Source organism: Glandiceps talaboti, chromosome 1, assembly GCF_964340395.1.
Source record: "Glandiceps talaboti chromosome 1, keGlaTala1.1, whole genome shotgun sequence".
Lineage (NCBI taxonomy): Eukaryota > Metazoa > Hemichordata > Enteropneusta > Spengelidae > Glandiceps > Glandiceps talaboti.
Window position 1 is genome coordinate 4,636,867 of NC_135549.1, and position 27,639 is coordinate 4,664,505.

At 34.6% G+C, this 27,639-nt stretch overlaps 1 protein-coding gene across 1 annotated transcript in view; it reads left to right on the forward strand.

Annotated features, from left to right (window-relative positions):
- The first annotated feature begins 5,474 nt into the window (after positions 1-5,474).
- LOC144442411 (glycine receptor subunit alphaZ1-like) overlaps positions 5,475-27,639 on the forward strand; it is a 41,115-nt gene continuing 18,950 nt past the window's right edge. Inside the window, exons 1-3 of the mRNA XM_078132120.1 lie at positions 5,475-5,494; positions 5,863-5,933; positions 6,495-6,562. Coding sequence (XP_077988246.1) covers positions 5,475-5,494; positions 5,863-5,933; positions 6,495-6,562 — 159 coding nt within the window. The remainder of the gene's footprint in view (positions 5,495-5,862; positions 5,934-6,494; positions 6,563-27,639) is intronic.

Below are 27,639 nucleotides of genomic sequence, written 5' to 3' on the forward strand. Positions count from 1 at the left end.
AGCCTGTACAGTATACAAAACTCGCGCTACTCACTCACCGAGGATTCGAACACCTAAAATGTAATCTTGACTTCATGGAACGCCCACACCATGTAATGTTTAATTCTATTAATTTCAGGACAATAGTAATATAGTCTTGACTTTTTTTTGGTAATGTATCTTACATTACCAAAAAAAAGTCAAGACGACTGTTGATAGTCTACTGTTTCACAAGATTAGTATAGCTACCCTCTTGCTCATGTTCTGATTCGATATTTAGATGTTATTCCTCAATATTTTTCTTCGTTTAGTCAAGGAATATACGAGTGACCTAAGGGGACTTTGTCATTACGAGTCGCTAGACGAATGCAAACCCTTAGGTAATGAGTAATGTCCGGTTGAATAAAGAAAATTCAGAATTACATCATTATTACAGTGCCAGTAATATGAAGGGAAAGTAATGGCACTTTTTGATGTTTTGACTCACACTTTGCAACAGAGCATAACCAGTGATGTAGGCACGCGTTATATATATATATATATATATATATATATATATATATATATATATATATATATATATATATATATATATATATATATATATATATATATATATATATATATATATATATATGTACACACACTCTATACAATAACAGAGATAATACGACCTTGAAATCTATTGCATATTGGGAATTTGATATTCCACCAGCGTAGAAGATCAGTTAATGGACCCAACTGGATAAAAATCAATGGTAACATGGTTAAATTCACTTAGTCAATACCAGTGAGGTGGATGCATTACTAAAACATGCTACTAGCGACTCTGATAATTTTGTATTAGCTATCAAGATCAAGATGATTGAAATATATCGACAGATATGTGTAATGAAGACTTCCGGCAGAAATCAGTATTGGTGAAGAAATGTATCGATAAATGCTTGGACTCATTGTCTATACACAATCATTGGATATATATGAAATGAAAATGAAGGTCTTTAAATTGTAATTATCTGTGTCAATGCCTAAAAGGTTCATATTGATATTAGTAGTTACGTAGTCTAAACGACAATGGAAAAGATAAAGACTGTTTTTTTTCAAGTACTTCTAGTTTTAACCTTCTGTATTCTGGGGTAGTAGGAATATTTACAGTCCGTTGACTTCGGCAATGTCACCGTTGTAGGAATTTAAATTTAAAGAGAAGTTGAAAAAGTACAGATGGAATAAGTCATATCGGTAGGTTTGCCATGGATTAATTTCAGTGGGCGAAATAATGTAGGTCCGTGCTGAGTAATCAAAGTCAAAACATCTTGAGTAATCAGTTGACTTAATTTAGTCGTTAGACTTTGATACGCATCCATTAAAGTGTTCCCAAAGGTCACCACAGTGCGCACACAGTTAACTCATTTTGCATGCAAAATATCTCTGATAACTGCGAAATTGAGCGATATTAAACAAATTGCAAATGGAGGAAGTGCCTAAAGCAGGCTATTGAAGTAGATATGTTCATTTGAAGTGTTACAGTGTAGAATAAAATATTCCAGTTCAGCGAAATATGATACCGACATTACGTTGATCATAATGGAATAAGCAGAGTAATTCTAATTCTAAGATTTTAATCATGCTCCTATGCTCTGTGTAATAATAGAATGTTTACACTCGGAGGAATCGTGCAATTACGTTATTTTATTAGTTTTCAGTGATTGATAACGAAGAAACAGATACATTATATAGAATTGTAACCGTTGGAAATACGTTCTCAAAATCTAAGAATGACCATAAATTAATATCATAATGAAACAATCTCCCTCTACAGTGAGTCTTCTTGAGGTGAACTGACAGGAAGGTTGAAGTAAGACTTTATACAGAAAATTGTAGTTGTTGAACCTCTGTAATTTGAATATGATGTAATTTACAAAACGACGTCAGGAAGGCTAAACTATCAAATCATGGTGAATATACCGAATTCATATCCTTATCGTTACTATGGAGTTTTTCAAAGTATATACGCTCTAAGCAAAACGGGCTAAACTCCGCCATTATTATGTGTTACTGTGAACGTGAGTTTAATAATGAAACGTTGTCATGGCAACACTTTTTTTGAAACATTATATCTATTCTAAAAGGTACATGTATATAATCATAGAACTGAAAGCTATCAGTTCGGTATGATCCGGGGTAATTAGCTTGGTTTTCCCAAAAGAAATGAATTATAATAGTTTTTCTTGCCGCAACTTTTGGATTGGGTTCCAGAATCTACCCAAGGAGTTCAACCCCTTTCACAGGTTAAAAGCTAATGAGTGGTAGCTATGCGGCAGTGATTTTAATACTTTAAAATGACGTTTCGTGGGAATTTGTATTATAGTGAACTTCGATAATTCTTTTTTTGTGCAAGTATAACGAGAAATCCATCACCAGATTGAAATGAACATGCTCCCACATTTATAGTTGGATGGTTAGTCGTGTCATATAAAAATAAAATGCTAACAAGTATTGATGCAAACGTTTAATAACTTTTAACTCTACCTAATATGTATCCATGTAAACCAATTTCTTACTTTGAAAGTGTATCTTTCTACGAACACGTAAACTTTACCAAAACCTGCTAATTAGTAAAATAAATATGCACACATTTTAACCGAAATGTATATATCGTTTTATAACAGTCATATGCTTCTAGCAATGTCTATTTCATTTTCCGAAAATCCTACCGAAGGACAAACAAAATACATTAAATATTGGCAAAATTATTCTTAAGGGTAAAGGATTTCCATGCATTGTTGAACTGAAATATCATGCCTATAGAAACTTTCACTCAGACAAATCGATTTTTGAAACACTTAAAATCGTGAAATGTGGGACACCCATTGTAATATGTATTTACACAATTAAGCATCATTATATTGTTCTGATATCTATTCCTGTAATCAGTTTCCTGCCATTATAGCTAATTATTCATGAGAATACACATGGATATTCGTCCCACTTTTTTCAATCTGTGCACTATATCTTAAGCAAGTTTCACATCATTCAATCGAAAGCCTATCGAAGGACACTCCAACAAATCCCCCAAATACTTCTATATGAGTAACAACTGAAATTTATATATTTTTCTTAATTTTGACTCAGAAGGTAAAGGTCAGATACCAATAGAAAGGTCATATCTGATAATTTATTGATACATACTTTAATTAAGTGTCTGTGTCTGTGTCTGTGTCTGTGTCTGTGTCTGTGTCTTGTCTTGTCTTGGTTTGTATTGTGTTGTCTCATCTCGTCTCGTCTCGTCTCGTCTTGTCTTGTCTTGTCTTGTCTTGTCTTGTCTTGTCTTGTCTTGTCTCGTCTCGTCTCGTCTCGTCTCGTCTGGTCTTTTATGTTCTTGAACTATTGTACAAGTGGTGGATTTTACAACAAATATGGTCAATATTCAGTAAGAAGTGATATAAGTAGCAACGTGATGCATGTATGTGTATAACATCCCTTGTTCTTTATTACCTTTGGACATCATTTGAAAGAAATTGATAATAATTAAATACAACAAAGTGTACAATTAGCACAAGATAAAGGAATGGCTTGTTTTTGTGATTGACCCTAAACGTTATGGGAAATAATTATGGTCTTAAAAGGAAAATTGGTCCTGGTCTCTCTGCAGTCTCTTTGTATTACAGTTTGACAGTTTCGCACTGAAAAGTGATTTTTAAAAATGAAAGTCAAGGTAGAGGACAAATAAAATGACATCAGCAGAAAGCATCTTTTAGGAGTAGATACTTTATGAAGTCTTATTGTTCTGGAGCTGTTGCACAAATCATTGATTTTTACATAATGAGATGGGCATAAACACTTGAATGGAATGTCAATATGCTACAGTCAGTTGTGTAGAAAATTATGATATGTATTATAAATATGGCTAACATTCATTAAAAACATGAACATCAAAATATTTTTTGTGTATCCCTTCTATATTACTTGTAGACATGACTTAAGAGAAATTAGTAGCAAGTAAATACTACAAGTGTCTGTGATATGCAAGAAATTGTCTATTTTTGGTCTTTGACCCTGAGAGCCAAATTCAAATTCGTAAACAAAAGTTTACACCTGCTAATATAGGGATAGGCACCTGCACGGCTTCTCTATGTATTACAGTAGTTGGGTTAAAAATTTAAAATTTAAAAATTTTAATTTAAAAAACACAAACATGGCCGCCACTTGGTCAAATTTGCATATGTTGCAAAAAAAAGTTACGTGCATAATGTCCTATATGATATGTCACTGTTGTGCCAGGTTTAAATGAAGTTGAATATCGCATGTCTGAGAAACGATATATTATGGAATAACTGACGGGGGTGGGAGGGAGGGACGGTCAGGCAGTCAATTGTAATAGCCCCCTATTTGTGGACAAAAAATATGAAAACTATCAGCAAACGTATGCTAATGAGGTTAATTAATATTTTGCAGATTAGATCAAAATCTAATCAATCATAACCATGGAAATATAATATCAGTATACCAAATATCAACAGACGGGAAGACAGAGGCTGATTGACACACACACACACACACACACACACACACACACACACACACACACACACAGACATTGGTAGAACATTAGCGTCCCTCAGGAACTAAACAAGACGAAGTTAAATTATATATCATGATAGCAATATGATGATGATGGTGGTGGTAATGATGATGATGGTGGTGGTGGTGGTAGAACATAACTTATTTCATGTAATATTATTGAGCTTGCGTACGTACACTATCACCAACATAGCAGCAGCAGCAGCAGCAACGACAACAACAACAACAACAACAACAACAACAACAACAACAACGACGACGACAACAACAACAACAACAACAACAACAACAACACAGTGATAATAATGCAAAGATCATTACCATCACTAGCAACAGGATATGACTGTGTTGTGACATTGTTGCACATTATAACATACATCCCAACTAGGAATTCGAATTCTTTTTGTCTACGATTATGCCATCACTATGGGTGATCCATTAAAACTGAAGTGGTCATTTAAAGTCATCGGTTATCTTTTGCTTTCTATTTCACGGCTTGGTTCTATATTGAGTAACAGTTTCTCGCTGAGTTCATTCATATGACGGGTATCTAGCAAAGTCTCTAAAGGCATGATTTGGCATTCATCTCGCGTATACTTCTAATGCTTATGTACCATAGTGTACTAGCATATATCTTTACTGCTAACATACCGTAATCACTTGGACACAGGGGAAATACATGTAGAAGTTCAATTCTTAAACCGAGTTAAAACGACATACACCTGCGGGGCAGGAAACAGCTGAGTACTGTTCTATGCAACTTCATTCTAACCTACCTGCCATACTACAGTCCCATTGGCGCTCCCTCCGCGATCCCAATTTATTTACTTTTTTTTCATCTTGATATATTTACATAACAATCTCATTTGACTATTGAATTAAAACTTGAAAAGATGACGAAATCTTAACTATCAATGGTAGTATCCCCCACAAGGTTTGTCATCATTCGTAAACTTATAAATGTATTTGTGTAAGCCGTATATCATGACCACATGAGCAGTTTAGTATCTATGCATAAATAACGTATACATTTACCAAAAATAGATCTAGAAATTGGCTGAAAAGCTTGTCAATGATATCAGTAATCATATCACTACTATTTTATTTTTCCATTTCAGGTTTCACAATATATTTTTGAAATGTACTAATAAATGTAGGATAGGATTGGCAGGAAAAGGCTAGGGAGAGTTGCTTTGTAAAAGTAATCATACGATTCCTTATTTGGCCAAATATGATGGCCATTTTACGCACTGTAACATGTCTTTTAGGTTATCATAATTCCTTCTTTCTTTCTATTTGTAGACATTCTGATATACTTCATAAAGTTTTGAACGGTGAAAGCTATGACGAGGAGCAACGTCCATTTGCAGGTGGTAAGCAAGACATCTATATACCAGTCTAACCTTTTATCGTTTTCGAATCAGGGGCTATATTATTTGCATATTTTAAAAATCACGTTTATCACATCTTGATATCTATCTATATATATATATATATATATATATATATATATATATATATATATATATATATATATATATATATATATATATATATCTATCTATCTATCTATCTATCTATCTATCTATCTATCTATCTATCTATCTATATATATATATATATATATATATATATATATATATATATATATATATATATATATATATATAAACATCTACACCAACAAAATATTGTGATATTACAATTTATGCAGCTGTGATATGCTTATCAAACCAAATATAACTATTATTATATAATAACACATTTTATTCTTATTTTGTCCGATTAGTATTTCTTAGGCAACCCATTTTAATGCGCAGTTGCTTGCTTACCTCAAAGGCATGTTATAGCAAAAGTAGATTATTTACATCGTTAGTTATAGTCGGCAAAGTAAATATTTTGTAAATTAAGACAAAATGTTTATTTGTTTTCAGGTGAACCTGTCAACATATCTGCAAGTATATTTATAACAAGTATCAACACCTTGTCCGAAATATCGATGGTGAGTTGTTCATCTTTATTAATAATAATGATAATATGTTGAACAGTTTGCAAGTGGAAAACATACCGTACCAATATTTAAATAGACAGGATATGACTGAAAATGCTACGAAAAACACACATTGCCTTATGTCACTGAAATTCAGGGATAGTAAAATAATAAAAGTGCTGCGTACATTGAAAATGTTTGATTTTTCGAGTATAAGCTGTTACAGTCCGTGCATTGTTTATTGGATGGTGCTTACTCTCTAGCCAGAGAAAATGTATTAGTCGTACACCTTAAATTGGATAAACACATGTTTTTTTAGAAACAAATCGGTAGCCTGTATGGCATGCATTCCACTCCTCGTATATGAAAGAATAACTGCCTATGTCAAAATGCTATACACAGGAGATCGGAGAATAAATGGGTAGGCATTCTTTGAACAAGATTCCAAATGATAGATATGAGTGAAAATTACAAGACAATTGATAGGTTTTAATTAGGCACTTGCCATAGTACATTGTATCATCGGAGAATCAATGGCTCCTGTATTAAGTTACGTTTCAGTGTTTCGACAATTGACAAGGTCTACATGTGTCGCTATATAATTAACAATTATATTTTTTACAAATATAACGGTATTGACATAATATAACGGTATTGAATTATATAACGGTATTGTCAGAATGTATTACTGTATTGACAATATAAATGTATTGACATAATAAAACGGTATTGACAATATAACGGTATTGACGTATTGACAATCTATAGCGGTATTGATCGAATGTATAACGGTATTGATAGAATGTATAACGGTATTGGCATAATATAACGGTATTGACAATATAACGGTATTGATAGAATGTATAACGGTATTGACATAATATAACGGTATTGATAGAATGTATAACGGTATTGACAATATAACGGTATTGACGTATTGGCAATCTATAACGGTATTGATCGAATGTATAACGGTATTTATAGAATGTATAACGGTATTGACATAATATAACGGTATTGACAATATAACGGTATTGATAGAATGTATAACGGTATTGACATAATATAACGGTATTGATAGAATGTATAACGGTATTGACATAATATAACGGTATTGACGTATTGACAATCTATAACGGTAGTATTGACCGAATGTATAACGGTATTGATAGAATGTATAACGGTATTGACATAATATACCGGTATTGATAGAATGTATAACGATATTGACATAATATAACGGTGTTGACATAATGTAACGGTATTGACAATGTAAAGGTATTGAGATCATATAACTTTTAACAGAATGTATATCGGTATTGACAATGTATAACGGTATTGACAGACAGAAAATATAACGATATTGACAGAATATAACTGTTGACAGAATCTAACGGTTTTGACATAATGTAAGGGTATTGACATAATATAAGGGTATTGACGGAATGTAACTGTATGGACAAACTTTAATGGTCTTGGGCATTAACAGAATGTATAACTCTAGATCTATTGACAGAATATAACCCTTGACATAATATAATAGTATTGACATTATATAACAGTATTGACATAATATAACAGTATTGCCCGAATGTATAACGGTATTGACATAACGGTAAGAAGAATGGAATGAGGGAGAGTATAATCTCTCATGCATTGATAGAGACGGTGAAGAGTATAGATTTATCTTAACATTCGTAGGATACACTAAAACGGACAAGACTTAACATCCTAGCGGGCTTTCCAGTGAGAAAAATGAATAACATTCGTAGGATACACTAAAACGGACAAGACTTAACATCCTAGCGGGCTTTCCAGTGAGAAAAATGAATAACATTCGTAGGATACACTAAAACGGGCAAGACTTAACATCCTAGTGGGCTTTTCAGTGAGAAAAATGAATAACATTCGTAGGATACACTAAAACGGGCAAGACTTAACATCCTAGTGGGCTTTCCAGTGAAAAAAATGGTAAAGTGGGTTTGACCGTCTGTGATATATATGGATTCGGTATGGCCACGAGTAAATAAACAAATAAGAAAAACCTTTGTTTACTTATCAATCCTTGGTAATTGTTAGTGTTATTTTTTTTTGATTTATGAGGATTGATTATTTGAAGGGGTGTAGGACTCAATGAACATGAACCAATGAATACATTAAACGTTGTTGTTGACCATCTGTGTACACTGTATATGATTCACTTTGCAGTCATGATCGTCTGCTGGAAGAAGTATATTTAATTCTGATACCGTGCACATCATTCTGTTTATCGATTTACATATACCAAATGACTACAAAAGGCAATCAACCAATCAGTAATACCTATAAAAAGATATGGTGACAAAACATGATTGCACAGGGAACTAGTTGCCACTTACATGGACCATATAGGTTGAATATTTTCATCGATTAACTAATATGACGACACAAGAGAGTTCTGAATTAGAGTTATACTCAGTTACTAGTGTAACAACATGTCAAAGGTTTTACCTTTCTCAGTCAACCCAGCACTTCACGGCAGAAACTATTCCCTGTAGTATTTGACGTGAAAATACAAAATATGGTCACAATATATTAAATCGAAAGTTGTATGACTGCATAATTCATACTAAATAAATAATATAGATATTATTTAGTATGAGAACGATTTAAGAGAAATTTGCCATACTTTAATATTGCATTTTGCCAAAGTGACTCAATTTTTTACATGTGACATTGAAGATTATCTTCAAGGTCAAATAGATCATATCTGATGATGTGCCTTGAGCTCTGTTTGCAGAGATTAGGCAGGCACCATACAAACCTCCTGTATTATGAAAATATTTGGGGGTAGACACTAGACGTGTTTGTGTGTATTATACAAATAGTGTATCTTTATGACAAATATGGCCACTATTCGTTCAAATTTGAAGGGTGTCAAAACTAAAAGGTCGTGCATATATCGTGTTTTTATGTATATGCATACATAGTAAGTAGCACAAATGTAAATTATACATTAATATTGGTAGAATGTCAAAATTACAAATATGATATTTCTGGATCGTAACACACACATACATACATATATACATACATACATACATACATACATACATACATACATACATACATACATACATACATACATGCATGCATGCATACATGCATACATGCATACATGCATGCATGCATGTATGCATGCATGTATACATATTTATACAATGTTATGGAAATTGACTTTTGCATTGTTACTGATCGCGAGATTCAATACTTTATAATGCATAATATTCGGGGAAGATATAAACATTACACAAAAGGAAATATATCATCCGATAGGAAAACACAGTGGAGTAGCATTCCTTCCGTCTCTATGTCTCCTTATTACACACGTTATTGCATACCGTAATGGAAAAGGGGATTCATTTCCCCTTCTTTAGAATCTGTATTTATATATAAGAAACCAATCTAAACCAACCCCAAGGGAAAAACACTGACACACTTTTATGAAATACCAAGAGAAAAAACACTTGAACTGGGAATCGCCCCTTTTTGTTGTTGGAAAAGAGTAAGAGTTGGTGTAAATGAATAACATGGGGATGTCAATGATAGTGTAATTACCTATGTATTTGGCATACGTGAGTCAACGTATACACAAATACGTTTCGTTTGACATGCAATCTAAATGAACTCTATTGCTAGGTGGTATGTCCACATATTTTCAGCCATGGAAGTATGATATTCGTGGAAATGAGATTGTGCTGCAGGCCTAAATACTATGCTGTGTAGAATTTTCACTATCAATGATATATGGTATGAAACAGCTGCAGCGGCCTGGTTTGATCTTTACGATAAATAGTTAACAACAATTGTTCAAAGAAATACCGTGCCCTTACCTTATCTGAATCAATATAATAGTATATGAGAGAGAGAGAGAGAGAGAGAGAGAGAGAGAGAGAGAGAGAGAGAGAGAGAGAGAGAGAGAGAGCGTGTGTGTGTGTGTGTGTGTGTGTGAGTATAACATGCCAGTTACAGCATGAAAAACGATGCTTTGCAGCCGCTAGAGTCAGTAAAAATTATAACATATCAATATTCCTGAGACAAAACATATATAGAATTGGTAGTTTTTGATATTCATTTTAATGTATGCGCGCATGTCATACTAGGTATCTCACTGAAAAATAGAACATTGCGTTCGCGATATTAAGTTCAGGAAGGAAAATTTCACGCACGACACTGCGTTGTCTTCAATTGGCCACATTGTCAATTAAGAACAGTTGTCATTAGTAAAGGTCTATGACTGTCCCTGTACATTCACACAAATCTAACCTCTTTTCAACCGTAAATGTTATAGTGAAAATACATAGGGTCGACGTCCTTATACACATGTATAACACTGGATATAAGAGGAAACGTTTATCGATAAGTACATACTCAATCAGCAAAATTGCAGTACGTCAATTGGACTTTTAATGTAGTATTCAATCATCAATACGTAGTATGAGAAACGGTATGCTTAGCCAAATTGTTTTGTGTGTCTTTTAGAGGCAATTAAACTTTTCTCCCAGACTTACAATAGATATAGTTCTCGTTAGATAGTAATGTAAATTTGCTTTATTTATCACAGTGTCGCTTATTTTTTTTTCCTTTGGACCAATGTAGACGTCATGTCGATGTTGATAATATTACACGTGTTGGTGTTCGTTAATGAGATACATCGAATTAAGTAACGTTTCATGTACATGTGGTAAACTTTGCAACACAACTATCAGAATACATAAACACAGTATCAACTCCGAAAATAGAAAATAGAAAATATTAAGCAGGCGCCTCTCTGCATATCAATGAATACGAAACAATCTATGCTGTGAGTGAGTATTACTTATTGCCTCCCGTAAGGGGCAAATGTTTGGGCTATCTAGATTATAAGTTACATCATCAAGCTTTAAATGATTATGCACGTCTTTACCATAAATGCATGTACTGAATTATCTAGAATTTAAACTCAGCATTCTAAAGATATTGCCTATTTTTATCGAAATGATTTATTACTTATGGATATTACGCTTCACAATTAAAAAAATACATAAGCAGCTACATCAAAGATGTATAATTAAGGGAATCACCAATTAAAATTAAAAAAACTATACCAACAGGCTTTAGAGGAGGATATATGTGCTTTTTTATGGTTAGCGTATGTACTAATTTATATTTGAATTTGAAGTATGCATTCTTAAGATATAGCGTAATTACCAAAAATAATTATGTAAATTATTCATTAAAACTTTACATCAACAAACTTTATAGGACATATGCGCTTTGTTATGGTTAGCGTATGTACTAAATTACATTGAAATTGAAATTTACAGTCTTAAGATATAGCCTTATTACCGAAAATCATTAATTATGCAAATTATTCATTAAATCTTTAATCATCAAACTTTATAAGACGTATGCACTTTCTCATGGTTAACATATGTTCCAAATTATATTGAATTTGAAGTATGTGTTCCAAAGATATAACCTAAGTACTATAAAACATTAAGTACATACATGCAAATGATTAATTAATGTTCATTCGATGTTTACCAAAATCTAATCAGTTATTTTCATTACAATATGGAAGATGTGTAATAAGTTTCATTAGAATCGATACAGTGGTTTTTGAGATATCGTGTCCACGGACAGACAGACGGACACAGACACAGACAGACAGACAGACAGACAGACAGACACGCACACACGCTGGCAGACAGACACACAGACAGACACGCATAACATAACCTCCCCCTTACAGGCGTTAAAATTGAAATACGAAAATGCACCTTCCCAGGTATATATTGTTTAAAAGGGATTTATCAGAGTGTCAAAGATAGACTATTCCTATTTTTCAACAGTGAATAAGATTACAACTCCACCTTTCAAAACTTGATTAAATGGACTCTCACGATTCCAGCTACTTGGCATTTTCAAAGAGACTAAAGGTGGTATATATTTTATTACAGAAATGGTTCTCTCGAAATCAGATAAATTACTTGGCGTGAGTGAACCTTCTTGTAACTTTACCTAATTATAGACGTTTTCTGTTTCTAAAAAAAAGATATGTTTACCATCGACGCTGCATCAAACTTGTACAATCTTTGGCTGTTGAGAGAAATAATAATGAATATTTAAAAAAAAACATGATTGAAGGAATCTATTGCTCATACTAGTTTACAAAGGCTGTCAAATTTATTAGAGAAACCAACAAAACCTATAATTACATTAACGTCATTCCATCACCCAATTCCCGTCGTAAATGTGTTAATTAACAACCGCTTAAGACCATTTACAGTGATCGTTTTCCTAAGTAACCTTAATGTCATGTTCACAATTACTCAAGGTGATGAAATATAAAACATAATCACATTACTGTGGTAACGCTATAGTATTCCAAGATTTTAGTGTGATGTGTCAGCAGAATATCACTTTTACAATGTGTTCTGGCGTGACTGAATATTGTATGTCGTTATTATGCCATTGCTCTATTTCCCAGTCGCAAGTCAGGAATGTGCTTCTATTTTGGTATATAAACACACACGGGTTCCTTTATTTGTGGGAAATAACGCATTTACGTAACAATAACGTATTGTAGCCTTGTAGCACCAATGATATTGAGTAAAGTATTGTATTGTAACAATACAATGCAGTCTTCTAGCACCAATGATACCTTTTGTCATAACAGAACATATAATTCGTTACACTTGAGACAAAATATCAACTTGAAAAATACAATTGGTTTATTACATGTGGTATGCTTTATCACATGGATAGGATCTCGTCCGCGATACAATTAAACATTGATCAAGTTATAATTACCATTGACAATTCAATGAGTTTGCTCATGTGATAATTAGTTCACTTTTCATTAAAGCATGATATATCTCTGTTGTATTCAACTTCGCCTCAACATGCTTGTATAAAGAACAGGAATTTGAGTAGTCTATTTTTCAAAGCAACACATTCGAATTATTCAAAGGTCATGTAACTTGACACACCAAATAACTAAAGCAGAAAAACAGGCGCGATAAATACTAACGACTCTTTATCACCCGTAAAACGGGAAGAGATGCAGTATAGAGTGAAGAATATTCCTTAGTGAATAAGAATTCATACAATGTTGATCACTTTGTTTCTTTTTTTCGTACTCTAAGAAATATCAAACGAATTGTGTATGTTGCTAGGCTGATATAACATTAAATAACCAACGGATCGATGTACAGACACTATAATCTTTATCTAGAGTCAAACAATGCATTCGTGCAATCCATCTTTAAGAAACATTAAATCTGAAGCAGTACGCTAACTAAAGTACCCAACCTGACAAGAAGACTTAAATGTGTCTAGCTACAGACAAGACATTCGGGAAAAAAAGCAAATTACAACTTCTGGCGTTCTTGTTATATGCATGTGTGCTAAAGGAATAGAAATAACGACCCTGCTGAATATTGCATGTAGGTCTAATGAGGTCTATACATATATCCAGCCTCGGGATACAAGATACGTTGACTAACATTTTACATTGCAAGGCATGGCAAAAACACCCGACTTTCGCCGAGACAAGTAAACCCTTTAAGTCAAGGGTTAGTCACTGTTTATTGACAGACTCGCGTATATATTTATACTGGACAACAATACATGTGACATGTACTATTAATCTGATTATGATTCATGATTACAATATATATATGTAACCACTGAAGTGTCTTTTAAGTCCCGCTTACCTGGTTATAGTTACAAATATCATTGTAAGACATTAGGCTGAAGGAGTAGGGCTGAAGACCTTCAACGCAGTACATTTTGGACTAATGAGCCATTTCTTTATCTGTAGCCCGCAGATGTCACGTACTTCTGTATAACATTCAATGTCATTCGGCTTTCCCAAAGAACATCTTTATCAAGGGCTCAAAGTTGTCGGGATTCAGTTCAGATTTTTATCGATTTTTACAGGCCGTTATTAAATGTTGAAAACTCACCTACTATATTCGTAATGCAGATCAATATAATTATCTTCCTGTATCTGGGTATAGGAACAACAGATGTATCTGGGTATGGTGACAACCGAGTTATCTGGGCATGGTGAAAACAGATGTATCTGGGTATAGTGATATCTTCATTATCTGGGTAATCATGACAACACATTCAGTATTTTCAATATGAAAATGTGTATGCAACTGAACTCTTTATTTATCTAAGTCATTTATCACTTCATGAAAATTTTTTAGCCATGCTTCTTCAAAGGCGGTGACGGAAATTTATTAACCCTTTAACTGAATTATGTGAAATGTATGTCTAAATGTATAATTGTGATGTGCACCACCAAGAACTCTGTTGACTGAAAGTCTTGTGAAAGGAAATCTACTTCAACATGAAATCTTTGTACAGACAGCTTTCCACACATTCTTCATTAACAGGTGATTCTAAAATCTTTGGTTACTCAAAGGTAATAAAATAAATATGATTTTTAGGAATATCTTCTGAGATAAAATACACCGGATAAATACTTAGATTCAGGAAAAAACACCATCATAAATATCCAACGTAGAGCAAATCATTTGTATCATTATCTGACATCATAATAGCAAATCACAAGAAAAACGAAGCTATACAAAAGAATAAGCAAGAACAAAAGAAATGACAAATATGCAAATGAATTATTAGCTGACATAACTCTACAAAATGTCGTCTGCAAAAAAGAAGAAGCACAAATCGAAATCCAATGCATACGTACAAAGGCAAAACATCGTCCCCCTTAATCGTAAATATCACTAAGGCATTTATGAAGAGGAAACGATTAAAAAAAATCTTAAGTCCCCTTTAAAGAAAATAAAGTGCAGTGCAACTTTTGTTACCAGTCGTAGCTATTATTTCAGCAATGTTCATTGGTTTGACTGAAACTAATAAAACGTCGAAACTAATTGATCAGGTGCCTACTTTCCGAGCTATACAAACCTTGACCATATATCTCAATAGTTTATCATACAAATCTCAACGTTTGCAGTCGTATATTACTTTTATGCGTGTAATACAATAATGTGCATGGAATTAGATTGCGAGTCGTGGCTTAGGGAGTAATATGACACGATATAGAGAGTTCACGATCTTGCTGTTAGATGCACGCAAATGATACAACAATGTATTATCATATTAACAGTCAACTCAGGTAGCAGATTTTTTTAGCCCCTGGACATAAAACATGATGTAAGGTCAGCGGTAATAGAATACTAATCCTGTCCACATCCAAAGTCACGTCTGAAAACATTCTAAACATATTGCTTTTTAAATTAGTTGATATCGTAATTCTGTCAGATCCTTGCATTGACTTCATATACAATTGCTTTTTACGGTTCCTTTTTCTTGGTGGTTAACTGTCAGCACTGATTTGAATCTTTCTTATCGACCAAGCTTTCGTGGCTTGTTGAAAACTTATTTGATTTTCACATGTTAGATAATCGCTTCAAGTAACTTTCAGACGTTGAATATCTATCTGCAGCGGCTATTTTATTAGTCAATACAATTTCCACATTATCGAGCGAGTTTAGTTGAATTGTAGACAACTAAATTGCACACATTGTAATTTAGACAGTATTGCTAGTGGAAATGTGTGTATGTGTGTGTGTATGTATGTGTATGTATGTATGTATGTATGTATGTATGTATGTATGTATGTATGTATGTATGTATGTGTGTGTGTGTGTGTGTGTGTGTGTGTATGTATGTATGTATGTATGTATGTATGTATGTATGTATGTATGTATGTATGTATATGCAGCCATTTATCAACCCGCCATCCCTCCCTCCCTCCATCCATCCATTCATCCATTCATTCATCCATCCATCCAGCTAGCTAGCTAGCTGAGCGAGCGAGCGAGCGAGCGAGCGAGCGAGTGAGTGAGTGAGTGAGTGAGTGATGAGAGGCCATGGGTTGGCCGGCGGGCGGGCGGGTGGGAGGGCAGTTGAGTGAGTGAGTGAGTGAGTGAGTGAGTGAGTGAGGGAGTAAGTGAGTAAGTGGGTAGCCGAGACCGGCTGAAATAAGCCATTTTAACCTTTAGTGGGGCTTATTCGGTTGAATAATGTATTTCAGTAACTTATTTAACGAAAAATAAGAATGATTTGCAATATAGAATTCTATGGTTTTGATTAGTGATAGAAATATATCTTTAATTGGGGGAACGTCTCTATGAGCTTGTATGTCAGCTGTATATCTGTCAGTCATTCCCTCTGGTAAGCCAATTTTTCAACAAGCCAAAATAAAGACCTGTTGTAGCCAAACTCTAATTAGCCAGGCTTTGCAATGCCTATATCCATTAGCTGTGTTCAGTTCAGCTTCTCAAAAGAACATGATCGGGTTCTTTAGGGTTACCGTAGGCAAGACCTTCACACTCTAATAATGGTTAGAAATTACAGCAGCTCTGTGAAGTTCAGTGTTGATACTCTTATTGTGTCACATTGATCCATCTGTGTAACTATACATCAAGGTATCTACTAACCCAAACAAATCCTCTGTATAAAAAATCCCAAACCTTAAAGGAATACGAAATGTATCATTACCTTGAACTCTGCAATAGAACTCTTAAAAATGTTTATAATTTTCACGGTCGGTAAGAAAAAGGAAGGTTATGCATCTGTCTGTCTGTCTGTCTGTCTGTCTGTCTGTCTGTCTGTCTGTCTGTCTGTCTCTGGCTGTCTGGCTATGTATGTCTATCTGGCTGTCTGTCTGGCTATGTATGTATGTATGTATGTATGTATGTATGTATGTATGTATGTATGTATGTATGTATGTATGTATGTATGTATGTCTGTCTGTCTGTGTCTGTCTGTCTGTGTGTCTGTATGTATGTATGTATGTATGTATGTATGTATGTATGTATGTATGTATGTATGTACATGATATCTCAAAAACTACATCAATTCTAATGAATCTTGTTACTGATAGCTTTTGGTAAACTTTATATTCTTATCAATGAGTCGTGTGCATAGTTAACGATTGATAATTAAACTATTAACGATTGATAATTAAACTATATTTTAAGAATGCAAGATTCAAATTCCATATAATGTGATACATTTTACACATGTTGACTTATCATGAGGGCAACATCATACGTCTATTTCCCTGAGGGACTGTGGGTCACCACCACACAGTCTGTTTCCCGAGGATGAAACCTATGGAAAACTGTCTGCGTTAGGGTGACTCATAGGCCTGAGGGAAACTGATGTATGATTGTGCACGAGTAGGATTAGTCAACATTTATTTTGTAACGTACCACACCACACCATTTGCTGTATTGTATGCGGTGCCTAAGAAGTATGACACTATATGTACATGCACACCATAGGGTTACCATACGACAACAGCAGAGGTAGTTCGAAAAACAGCACAAGAATCTGCAAAAGTTTACTAATTACCAACTTTGTTCATTCTAAATCCTTTTTGACGCAAGGGAGGCAAATTTGTTTAGGAAATTGTAAAGCGGTGAAGCTTCTACACTCACGCAACAGAAGACAACGCCATATTTATCTACTGTGAAAACAGGGAGGGATGCGCATATGACGTCAGTATCAATCATCATTTTCTACTGATAATACCCATATGCAGTCATCATCACGAAAATTGTTGACCATTAGACGTCATATGCATTGATCAATGCACAAATTTTAAATACGTGGCCACGTATTGACAAATCACAACATAGGACATGGAGTTGGTGTGTTACAAACATAGATGATACCTAAATAAACGTGTTCAATAGTTGCATTTGCATAATGCTTAATTAATTTGCAATTTAATAGGTCACATCGTAAATCTTTCACTGGGCCATTTTTGAAAGTTTTTGAAAATATTTTTATCATAGATGTAATGACTTACTCTCAATATAGTACACCGTGAGGTGTACTGAACTATGTTTAGGTAAAATTGTGTTTGTAGGTGTACTGGTAGGACTGAAAGAAAATGCAATGAATGTGTATTTTACGGTACGGACTCTAAAATCAGTACCTTCAACCGCCAGAACACTTGGAATCTGTACATAAGACATAATTATTGTCAATGTTGACAAAACACATGGTAAAATAATAGGTGGCATCACTGTGGCTGAAAATGTATGATCTAACTTGTGCCTCCATTTTGAATATTAATGACCACTATAATAATATGAGGTGTCGAGGAAAGTCAAACTAAACTGCAGTTGGACTCAAAACCAAACTTTCACTAAAAATTTAAACATGTGACTACACTACCTATGAATAAAATCGACCACTAATCAACAGCCACAATGTTTTATTATTCGTGAGTGGCCAATTTTTAGTAAACTTGTTGAAAAACACCACGTTCCAGTAGCAGCCAGTCCAAGAGTATGGCTGCGACTTTTTTATTAAAGTTTTAATTTCATTGAGTTTTTTTGCATAATTAATGATGTTGAGTAATTTGGTAATATCTTAATGAATGCTTTCAAATTTCAAATAACTTGGTGTATACATTGACGATGTCAAAACACACGTGTCCTGTATCTTCACAATGTATACTTCATCTGTTATACTAGTGTAATCTGTACAACAACAATCCTCACAGAAGGCATTCACTTTACATCTGATAGCAAGGTAGAGATTCTTGAGGTAGACATTGTTCGGTATTCTAAATTAACATGATTTCTTAAAGATACACTGAGGAATACATGTACACTTTATTAACTAGCTAGGGTTGAAGTTTTGTTAATTAAGATATGCTTTAAAATTATGAATTTGTTTTTATTTAGTATTTCTTTCAATATTAAAGCTTGCCTTAATTTTAATTCAAAGCTTATAAGAACTGGGAAATTAAAAACATAGATAACTTAATACTGCAATGTTATTTTTGTCTCTCAGTTCCCCCTTTAAGACGAAAGCAAAAACAAGCTCATGCCTCTAGGGGGCGCTAAGGATACTTTGAACGAAAGTTACAGGCTTACTATACATGTATAGGCAGATACATTTGTGAGGATAATAAAAGAATAATAGACTGGTATCCATGGCAACGTGTGCTATGTATGCACGTAGCTATATACTTGTCATTTCTTTTCGAAAATACATAAACTATTTCTGTATTTTTTGACGTGAAAATCATGGTTAACTTCAGTCTCACATCAGGTATGAGATATCAAGCTCTTCTATTGTTTGCCGGTTTCTGTGTTCGTATGCACGTGATACTGTGCTGATATATATGTGCATGAACATTTTCGAGTAGGGGCTCACCCTTAGCTTTTGACTTGTTTTGAAATATTATACGCCAATTGTTCTTCACAAAACAGGGAAAGTAAATCAAAATTAACGACAGGTGAAGTTGAATGAAATGTTCTATAATTGAAACTAAAACAAGTCAAGCAGATAACAAGTATGTCAACTGAAAACGTCCGCTTAAATATTCATTATCTGATTCTATGATGATTGGCATCTTGATTGTAATGACTCGAGGTCTCCCAAGTGATGATTTAAAGACTTTAGGGAATAGTTGCATAAGAACATTTGGTAATGAAATAAAATAATTTAATTACTGCATTACAAGGACATTGAACGAATCACGTGTACCAACATCTTGTCCTTGTGATGGAATGCGGACAGCGTGAAGGCCTAGATCTCGAGGCTATAACTGACCAGTATCAGTGACAAATTGATATACATCGGAAATTAACATAAGGTAGAACATGTTAGACCATGAAGTCAGCTTTGTAGTTTTTTGTCATCAAGTCTGGTGTGATAATATTATAGTTTTGATGTGTTTGCCTGTAAAGCCTGATAACTCTCCATGCCGTCTTCTAGGACCATGTGGATATTTGATCGAGTGGTTCGTATTCTTAGAGTGTATTGTAATTGTGCAAAATTGGAAGTAATGCCAGACATTTTTTTACTTTTTCAGCCCACGTTATGATTTTATCTCAATGTTTTTATCAACTTTATATATGTTTAGTAATACACCGTGCATGGGCATCTGTTTCGGTGAAAGCGGAAATTGAATGTTACGGTTGTTGGGCACTTACTATAAATACGGGGTTTTGAAATATTCGAAAAGTCGTCGGTGTTTCCACTGAGTAGAAGCTTTAAAATACCACCACCACCACCACCACCACCACCACCACCACCACCACCACCATGATCATCATAATCTGTTAAGGATTATTCATGTTTAAACCCTATTACAATTAAAAACCTAAAAATACAAAGGGTAGCAGGGCGAACGTACTTTAGTATCACCATCACCACCACCACCACCACCACCACCACCACCATCACCACCACCACCACCGCCATCATCATCAGCATCACCATCAGCATCACCACCACCACCACCACCACCACCACCACCATCATCATCATCATCATCATCATCATCATCATCATCATCATCATCATCATCATCATCATCATCATCATCATCATCATCATCATCAGCATCATCATCCGACCACAACCAATAACAATATATAATTGCTAACGACAACAAATACACACACGTAAAGCATACACTACCAACCACCCACAATCTGTTTGGATTCATTACCCTGATCTATTACTAGAACTTTTAGGGCAGTAGTTTGATAATCGCTGTCAAAAACATTAGAGTGGCCTTTGTAATCGCTGAAACTGTTAATTCACGGATAATTACGGGTTCTGCATATCATCGACTTTTATGGGGGAATACTTATTTCCTGATAACACAATAATCAATGTGATAATGGCAATATAATAAAACTTTTTTTTTTTATGTAGAGAGAATGTCACCAACACGTGAATAAAACAAATTTGTTACCGCATCCAACTCAGTCATCTCGATACAAGTAACCATTTAATTTATTTCTCAGACGATAAAGCACTTGCGCCCTCACACACATGGGCTACCGTCGTTTTGTTTTCTAAATATTTTCTGGATTTCCGTTAATGAACATAAATCGTATCTACCAGAAGGTCTGTATACAGGGAAAGGAATATTGCCTTGTTGCATGTGTTCAGTAGGATAGGTTCCCATATCGGCGGTATAACTAACACCTTTACTTTATTTACTTTACAAATCAATATATATATATATATATATATATATATATATATATATATATATATATATATATATATATATATATATATATATATATATATATATATATATATATATATATATATAACTCGGTGAGTATCAATCTGCTAAGACAGTGCTCTATACCGCAGTGGCAGAGCGTAATAGTTTTGGTAGTACTGGAACTCTTTCTTGGGTGTAACTCGGAGTTTCACGCATATTGCGATCATCAGACACGCATATTGCGATCATCAGACACTCTGTCTGAGTGTCTGATGATCGCAATATGCGTGAAACTCCGAGTTACACCCAAGAAAGAGTTCCAGTACTACCAAAAACTATATATATATATATATATATATATATATATATATATATATATCACTGGTTAGTTACACTATCTAGGGATGATAAAGGCATGCTGGCCAATCTCTTCAATGTAAACACAACGTTTCCACATATCTTGGATGTTGTAATGTATCCACTCTCGTTTTAAATTTTGATTATCTTTTGACTTTGTAATTGAAACAATCGCAGTTACTAGTCATTCCTGGAATGGTTCAGCGAGGAGACGGCTTTTTAAAATGAACGAATATTTAGGGATGTTAGTTTTTGTCTTTAGAACTCTATGTAAAACTTCAAATGCTTGGTAAAGAGATTTACTGGTTGTTGCATACAGTGGCTTTGGCTTTGGTCAATACTTTCTTTTCATATAGTCAACTGGGCGACAACTTGGCATGACTTGTCTACTGTACACCAATGATTTTGCTGCAGATGTAAGCAATTCTACAAAGCCTATTGTTGCTTTGTACATACATATTTCCAAATCAGCAAATTATGGAAAAACCTGAAATACTTTCAATAAATGATCTGTAAAAGAGAATTAACATCTTTGAGTCAACTTTGCTGACCAATACGTAAAATAATATATATATATATTATTCAAAACAGTATGCCGTACAGATTCGAGTTTACTAACAAACCTATTTCTCCTTGTTTGTGCTTGAAGTCTGATCTCATTGCAGCATGCAGGATTCGTACAAATCACTTGATTAATTTCTTTCGACCGGTGTCTTTTTATCCATTAGACAGTCCAAAAACAAAGTATCAAAGCATTAAAGAAAGGTGCAAACGGCGTTTCCAAGGTGTAAATAATCTGCTTCGGTGTTTGATAAGTGTTTGTTTAGATACGTGTACTGTTAACTTCCTAGTAGACGTCAGATCTAGAGAGTTGACAAATTAAGCAACGGAGTGACTACACCCAATGAATTGGAATATGTAGCTCTTGTCGGTTCACAGGAACACGTCAAACGTCAGTTGGCGACAAATGACATGGAAATAAACAATCTTTAAACCCTGCAATACTATGGCCCATGTGAATGATTCGTTCAATTTATACACCTGACAGTTCACAGAATAATGAAATAAACAAGATTGCGAATTATCCTGACAGACTTTTTTCACGCCAACTTCTCTTACAAATTTGCATGTCAACTAAAGCCATATTTCACAAATGCAACATCGCTTGCAAAACGCGAAAAAGATAACAGAGTGTTTATCAAGTTCCACGTGCTTCAAATATATTTATAATTCGTCAAAAACAGTATAAACAACAGGGTGCGAGATCCATGGATGTTCTAAACTTCCATCAAATGCAAGTGATTATAAAAAAATGTGAATTTAATATGGTGGCAATTTTAACATAAACAAATCTTACTCCCCCTATTGTGGACGAAATGTCATCAAATGACTAAAATGCGAACGAGCAGACGATTCTCGTTAAAAATACCTAGGTGATGACAGGTGTTAAACGGATGTGTGAGAAAGAACTGAAGGAGGAAAAGATCGGGTCGATATTGCCCTGACCTGTGACTACCGCCCTCGTACAGTTAAATTGTACTCTAATGGATCTTCTCTCCATTACGTAGTGAAGTAAATGGACGAAGTTTGTATTCCTGCAAATTCATGAAATCACTACAGAGAGAAAGAGACAGAGAGATTAATGAATTATAAGTAAAAATATGAAGATTCTTAAATAATTTTTTTCCGTTATGAGAGCGAGAAAGAGCGAGAGAGAGAGAGAGAGAGAGAGAGAGAGAGAGAGAGAGAGAGAGAGAGAGAGAGAGAGAGAGAGAGAGAGAGAGAGAGAGAGAGAGAGAGAGAGAGAGAGAGAGAGAGAGAGAGAGAGAGAGGGGGGGGGAGAGGGAGAGAGAAGCAAATCGGTCACTACATATCTAAATATGGTTGGGTTACCCATGGAACTTATAAGGAACATTATAATTATACGATGGTTGAGAGATAACTATTCATCTGTTACAAGGAAATCATTGACCGTACAGATGAATACTCGGAAAACAGTAATATTAGTCGTTTAATTCAAAAAATTTGATTTATCGGTGCGGTCACACAATTCGTTGCCCACAAAGTGTTAAACATGAACAAGAGAACTGTAACATTTGTAATGCTCAGTATGAAAAAAATAATAACTTATCGATTATTTTGATAACAGTTGTTAAATTGAAATTTACACAAATTAAGACTTTTGTCGGTTTGAACGATAATAGTGTGAAAATTGATTTACCTGTTTTGCTATTTGTAATAACATTAATGATAATACATTTGTAAAGTAATACATTTCTTACTTGTTATTTTTGTTCGCTATAACGAAGAATTAGTACGATTAATGAGACATCTCCAAGGTTTCCAATTTAATCTTCATTTCTCTGTTATTCAGTCATCGGTGAAAACATCTCACTTTTCAAACGGGGGATAAATTATAGTAACATATTGATCAAGTCTCCCACCTGCGTTCTAAGATATAGTACCATCACTACAAGTACTGTGTGGTTAATTAATGTCTAAACGTTGTCCTACAATTCACTGACACCATATAGCAATGTCTACTCATAACATAAAGTGATGTTAATCGACCACAATATAGGTAAACGAGAAAATGGTATCGACTTATCTAGAACAAGACATTGATATATTGGACAAGGTCAGTCCAATTAGACAGCCTTTTAGCAAAGTGAATGTTGACATGATAATGGTGTCTCAAAAAGAAAAATCAGTCAGGTTTATTGAACAAATTACGATTCATGTCTAAGATTGATTTTCAAGGTCAAAGGTCATTTTAAAGAGAAGATCATCACTAAAAGTATTGATGTATATATTTGAATTGTGTCGACTATGTGGAAAATTTCAAAAGTATGGACTAAATTGCTAAACGACCCTGCAATGGTCATGGTGTTATATCAGAACGGCTACCTCGTATTTAAGTGTAGACAATTTGAATGGTGATCCTATTAATAAAACATCCAAATTTATTGAGCAAATTTAAACTTGATCTTGAAGATCAAAGTCATGTTAAGAAGCCTGTCAAAATAGTAAGTTATCGCTAATGATTTGAATTTACACTTTTCAATAGTTTCTCTAGGGATAAAACTTCCAAAATTATTGAACAATTAGCTTTTTGACCTTAAATATGAAAGGGCAAGGTCAAAGTTTAGTGTCCGAGAGAAAGCTTACGATAAAATGAACATAGGTGCACACACAAGAATGGTGTCTTTAGATTCTAAACGTGACCTGATACTGAACAGTTTGCCATTTGAACTTGAAGATCAAAGGACAAGGTATAAAAAGAAGGGTCACCGTTGATAATTGGGTGTAGACACTTGAATGGAGTGTGTGGAGTCTTCTTGAGTTATGGTAGCAAGATAAATTTCATCTATTGGCAATTAAAAAAAGTTGGTCAAGGTCAAGGGTCAAGATCTCATTAGAAAGCTTACTATTGATGATGTGGTAAAGATACGGGAATGATGTCTGTATGTATGGAACGTTTGTAGATATGTGGCAACATGTGTATTTTTATCACAAGCACGGCTGCCATTTTGCCAAGAAAGTTACCGACGGAAGATTAAGTGACAGGCAATTTGGTTGAACTAGAGTTATGAACGTCAACGAACTACATGTGCATGACTGACCATAAACGGATGGACTCATAGACAGACTGATGGACATGAGTCTTTTTATGGCCAACAATATACCCGTCTGCCTGGGGCTAATAAACATGCAACCTTGAACCCGGTTAATGTTGTTTTAAATACTTCTCCTTGTTTTCTACATTGTTTTGTAAATGCTTGTTCTTGTTTCTAAGTTCTTAAAAGTCTAAAGTCTGTAAAAGTTGACTGAAAAGGTTTGTACTAAGGATGTGGTGTGTCTCACAGGAGGAGGTAACCAAGACAGCCGACTAAAGACATCTTGTACGTTTCGGGTCATCGATGATGAAGATGATGGTGACGAGAACGATCCATACTTAATCATATCATTTTTAAAAAATTTTTATGGCATGGTATTGTTTTTCCTATTGTCGATAGCACTTTTAGCAATTAGCTACCGTGTTGACACACCCCTGTATAATTAAACTATTTGGCAGTCATTGTTCCAGCCGCACTTCCGTGTGTGTCCAACTCAAGAAGCAATTTATGTTTTTGAAAGTTAATCTAGCCTTCGCTATTGAATGATTGATGAGTTAAGGGCAGTCGTGTATCATTGTTATTATCCACAGTCATGTGTCATTGCCCATCACCTGCCAATCAAGAAGAAGTGCATCGAAATGCCATTTGAATGAACCAAAATAAGTAACACTGGAACTCAAAACAACAGGCTATATGTCATAAGTTCATGTCTACATCAACCTAGATTTTCATGGTAACGCACGTACATGGATGTTAACGCTATGCTTTTACTATTTTTTTGTTATGGCGCTGACAAAGAAATGTTGGATTTTATTGTCATTAGAAGTAGAACGTGATGATTAACAAAACGAGATGTTTCAAGCATAGCTCATTTCAAATGAAATCAATTGACAAAATCGTTATTTTTTTAAAATAAAAAGTGTAAAAGTTCTATTCTGACCAGTGTGATAAACCGACTATACATGCAAGAATAGGATGTCAAACGCTCGCGCTCCGCGCCTGACATTGCCTTCCTCCACTCATAGACCCTCCACCACGTTACCGTGGGTGGAAGGTCTATGCTCCACTGAAGCTGATACTAAACGACTGAATCGGTGCGTGGAGTAGTAACATGTGTCACTGAAACATTCAACATCAGAAATGACAAGAAAGAAAGGCAAAAAGTAGAAAAATCGCACTGTAAGTACCAGCAGTGAAAAAAGTCCTGAACCGAAACGCTCCAAGATGGCCGACCAGGGGAACGTCAACATAAATCCCGCCAAATATGTATTACAGAGTGACCCCAGTATTGCGACCCAACTAACATATATCATCGCCACCCTCACTACTTTTGGGGAGGAAATACAGAAGATCTCGACTGTAGAACATCGTATCGAACAATTACAAAAATCTGTCAACTATGTAAGTGAATACTTCGACACTTTTCAAAAGCTTTTTGATGGTATTAAAATAGAGGTCGATCATCTGAAAGCTGACAACGATAGTCTCAAAGATCGACTGGCTGCCTCGCAAAAGGAGTTGGCAAACACCCTTGAAGAACTACACGAAACACCCATGAAGAACTACACGAACTACAATAGTACAGTCGACGAAATAACCTCGAAATCCACGCAATCCCCGAACATGATGAAGACACTAACGCCATCGTAATTCGCGTTGCCAATGCCATTGGAATTCAAATAACGACCAATGATATAGACATCAGCCACCGTCTACCTAGCCGTCGTCAACGGGAAGAACATCAGCCACAACCAATAATTTGTTAGGAGGTCAGTACGAAATAAAATTTATTACGCAAGAAAAAACATTCGAGGGAAAAATCCGAAGCAGCTACATTTGGGAAGTAATACACCCAACAAGATATACATCAACGAAAGCCTCTGTCCAACCATGAAACGCCTTTTTCATCAAGTAAATGAAAGACGCAAACAACTCAAATGGAAATACATCTGGACAAACAATGGAAAGATCGATTCACCCGTAAGGATGAGAAGGAAGAAGTCATCTTTGTGCCCTCTGCTAAGGCTCTCGGTCGCCTCAACCAATCAAAACTT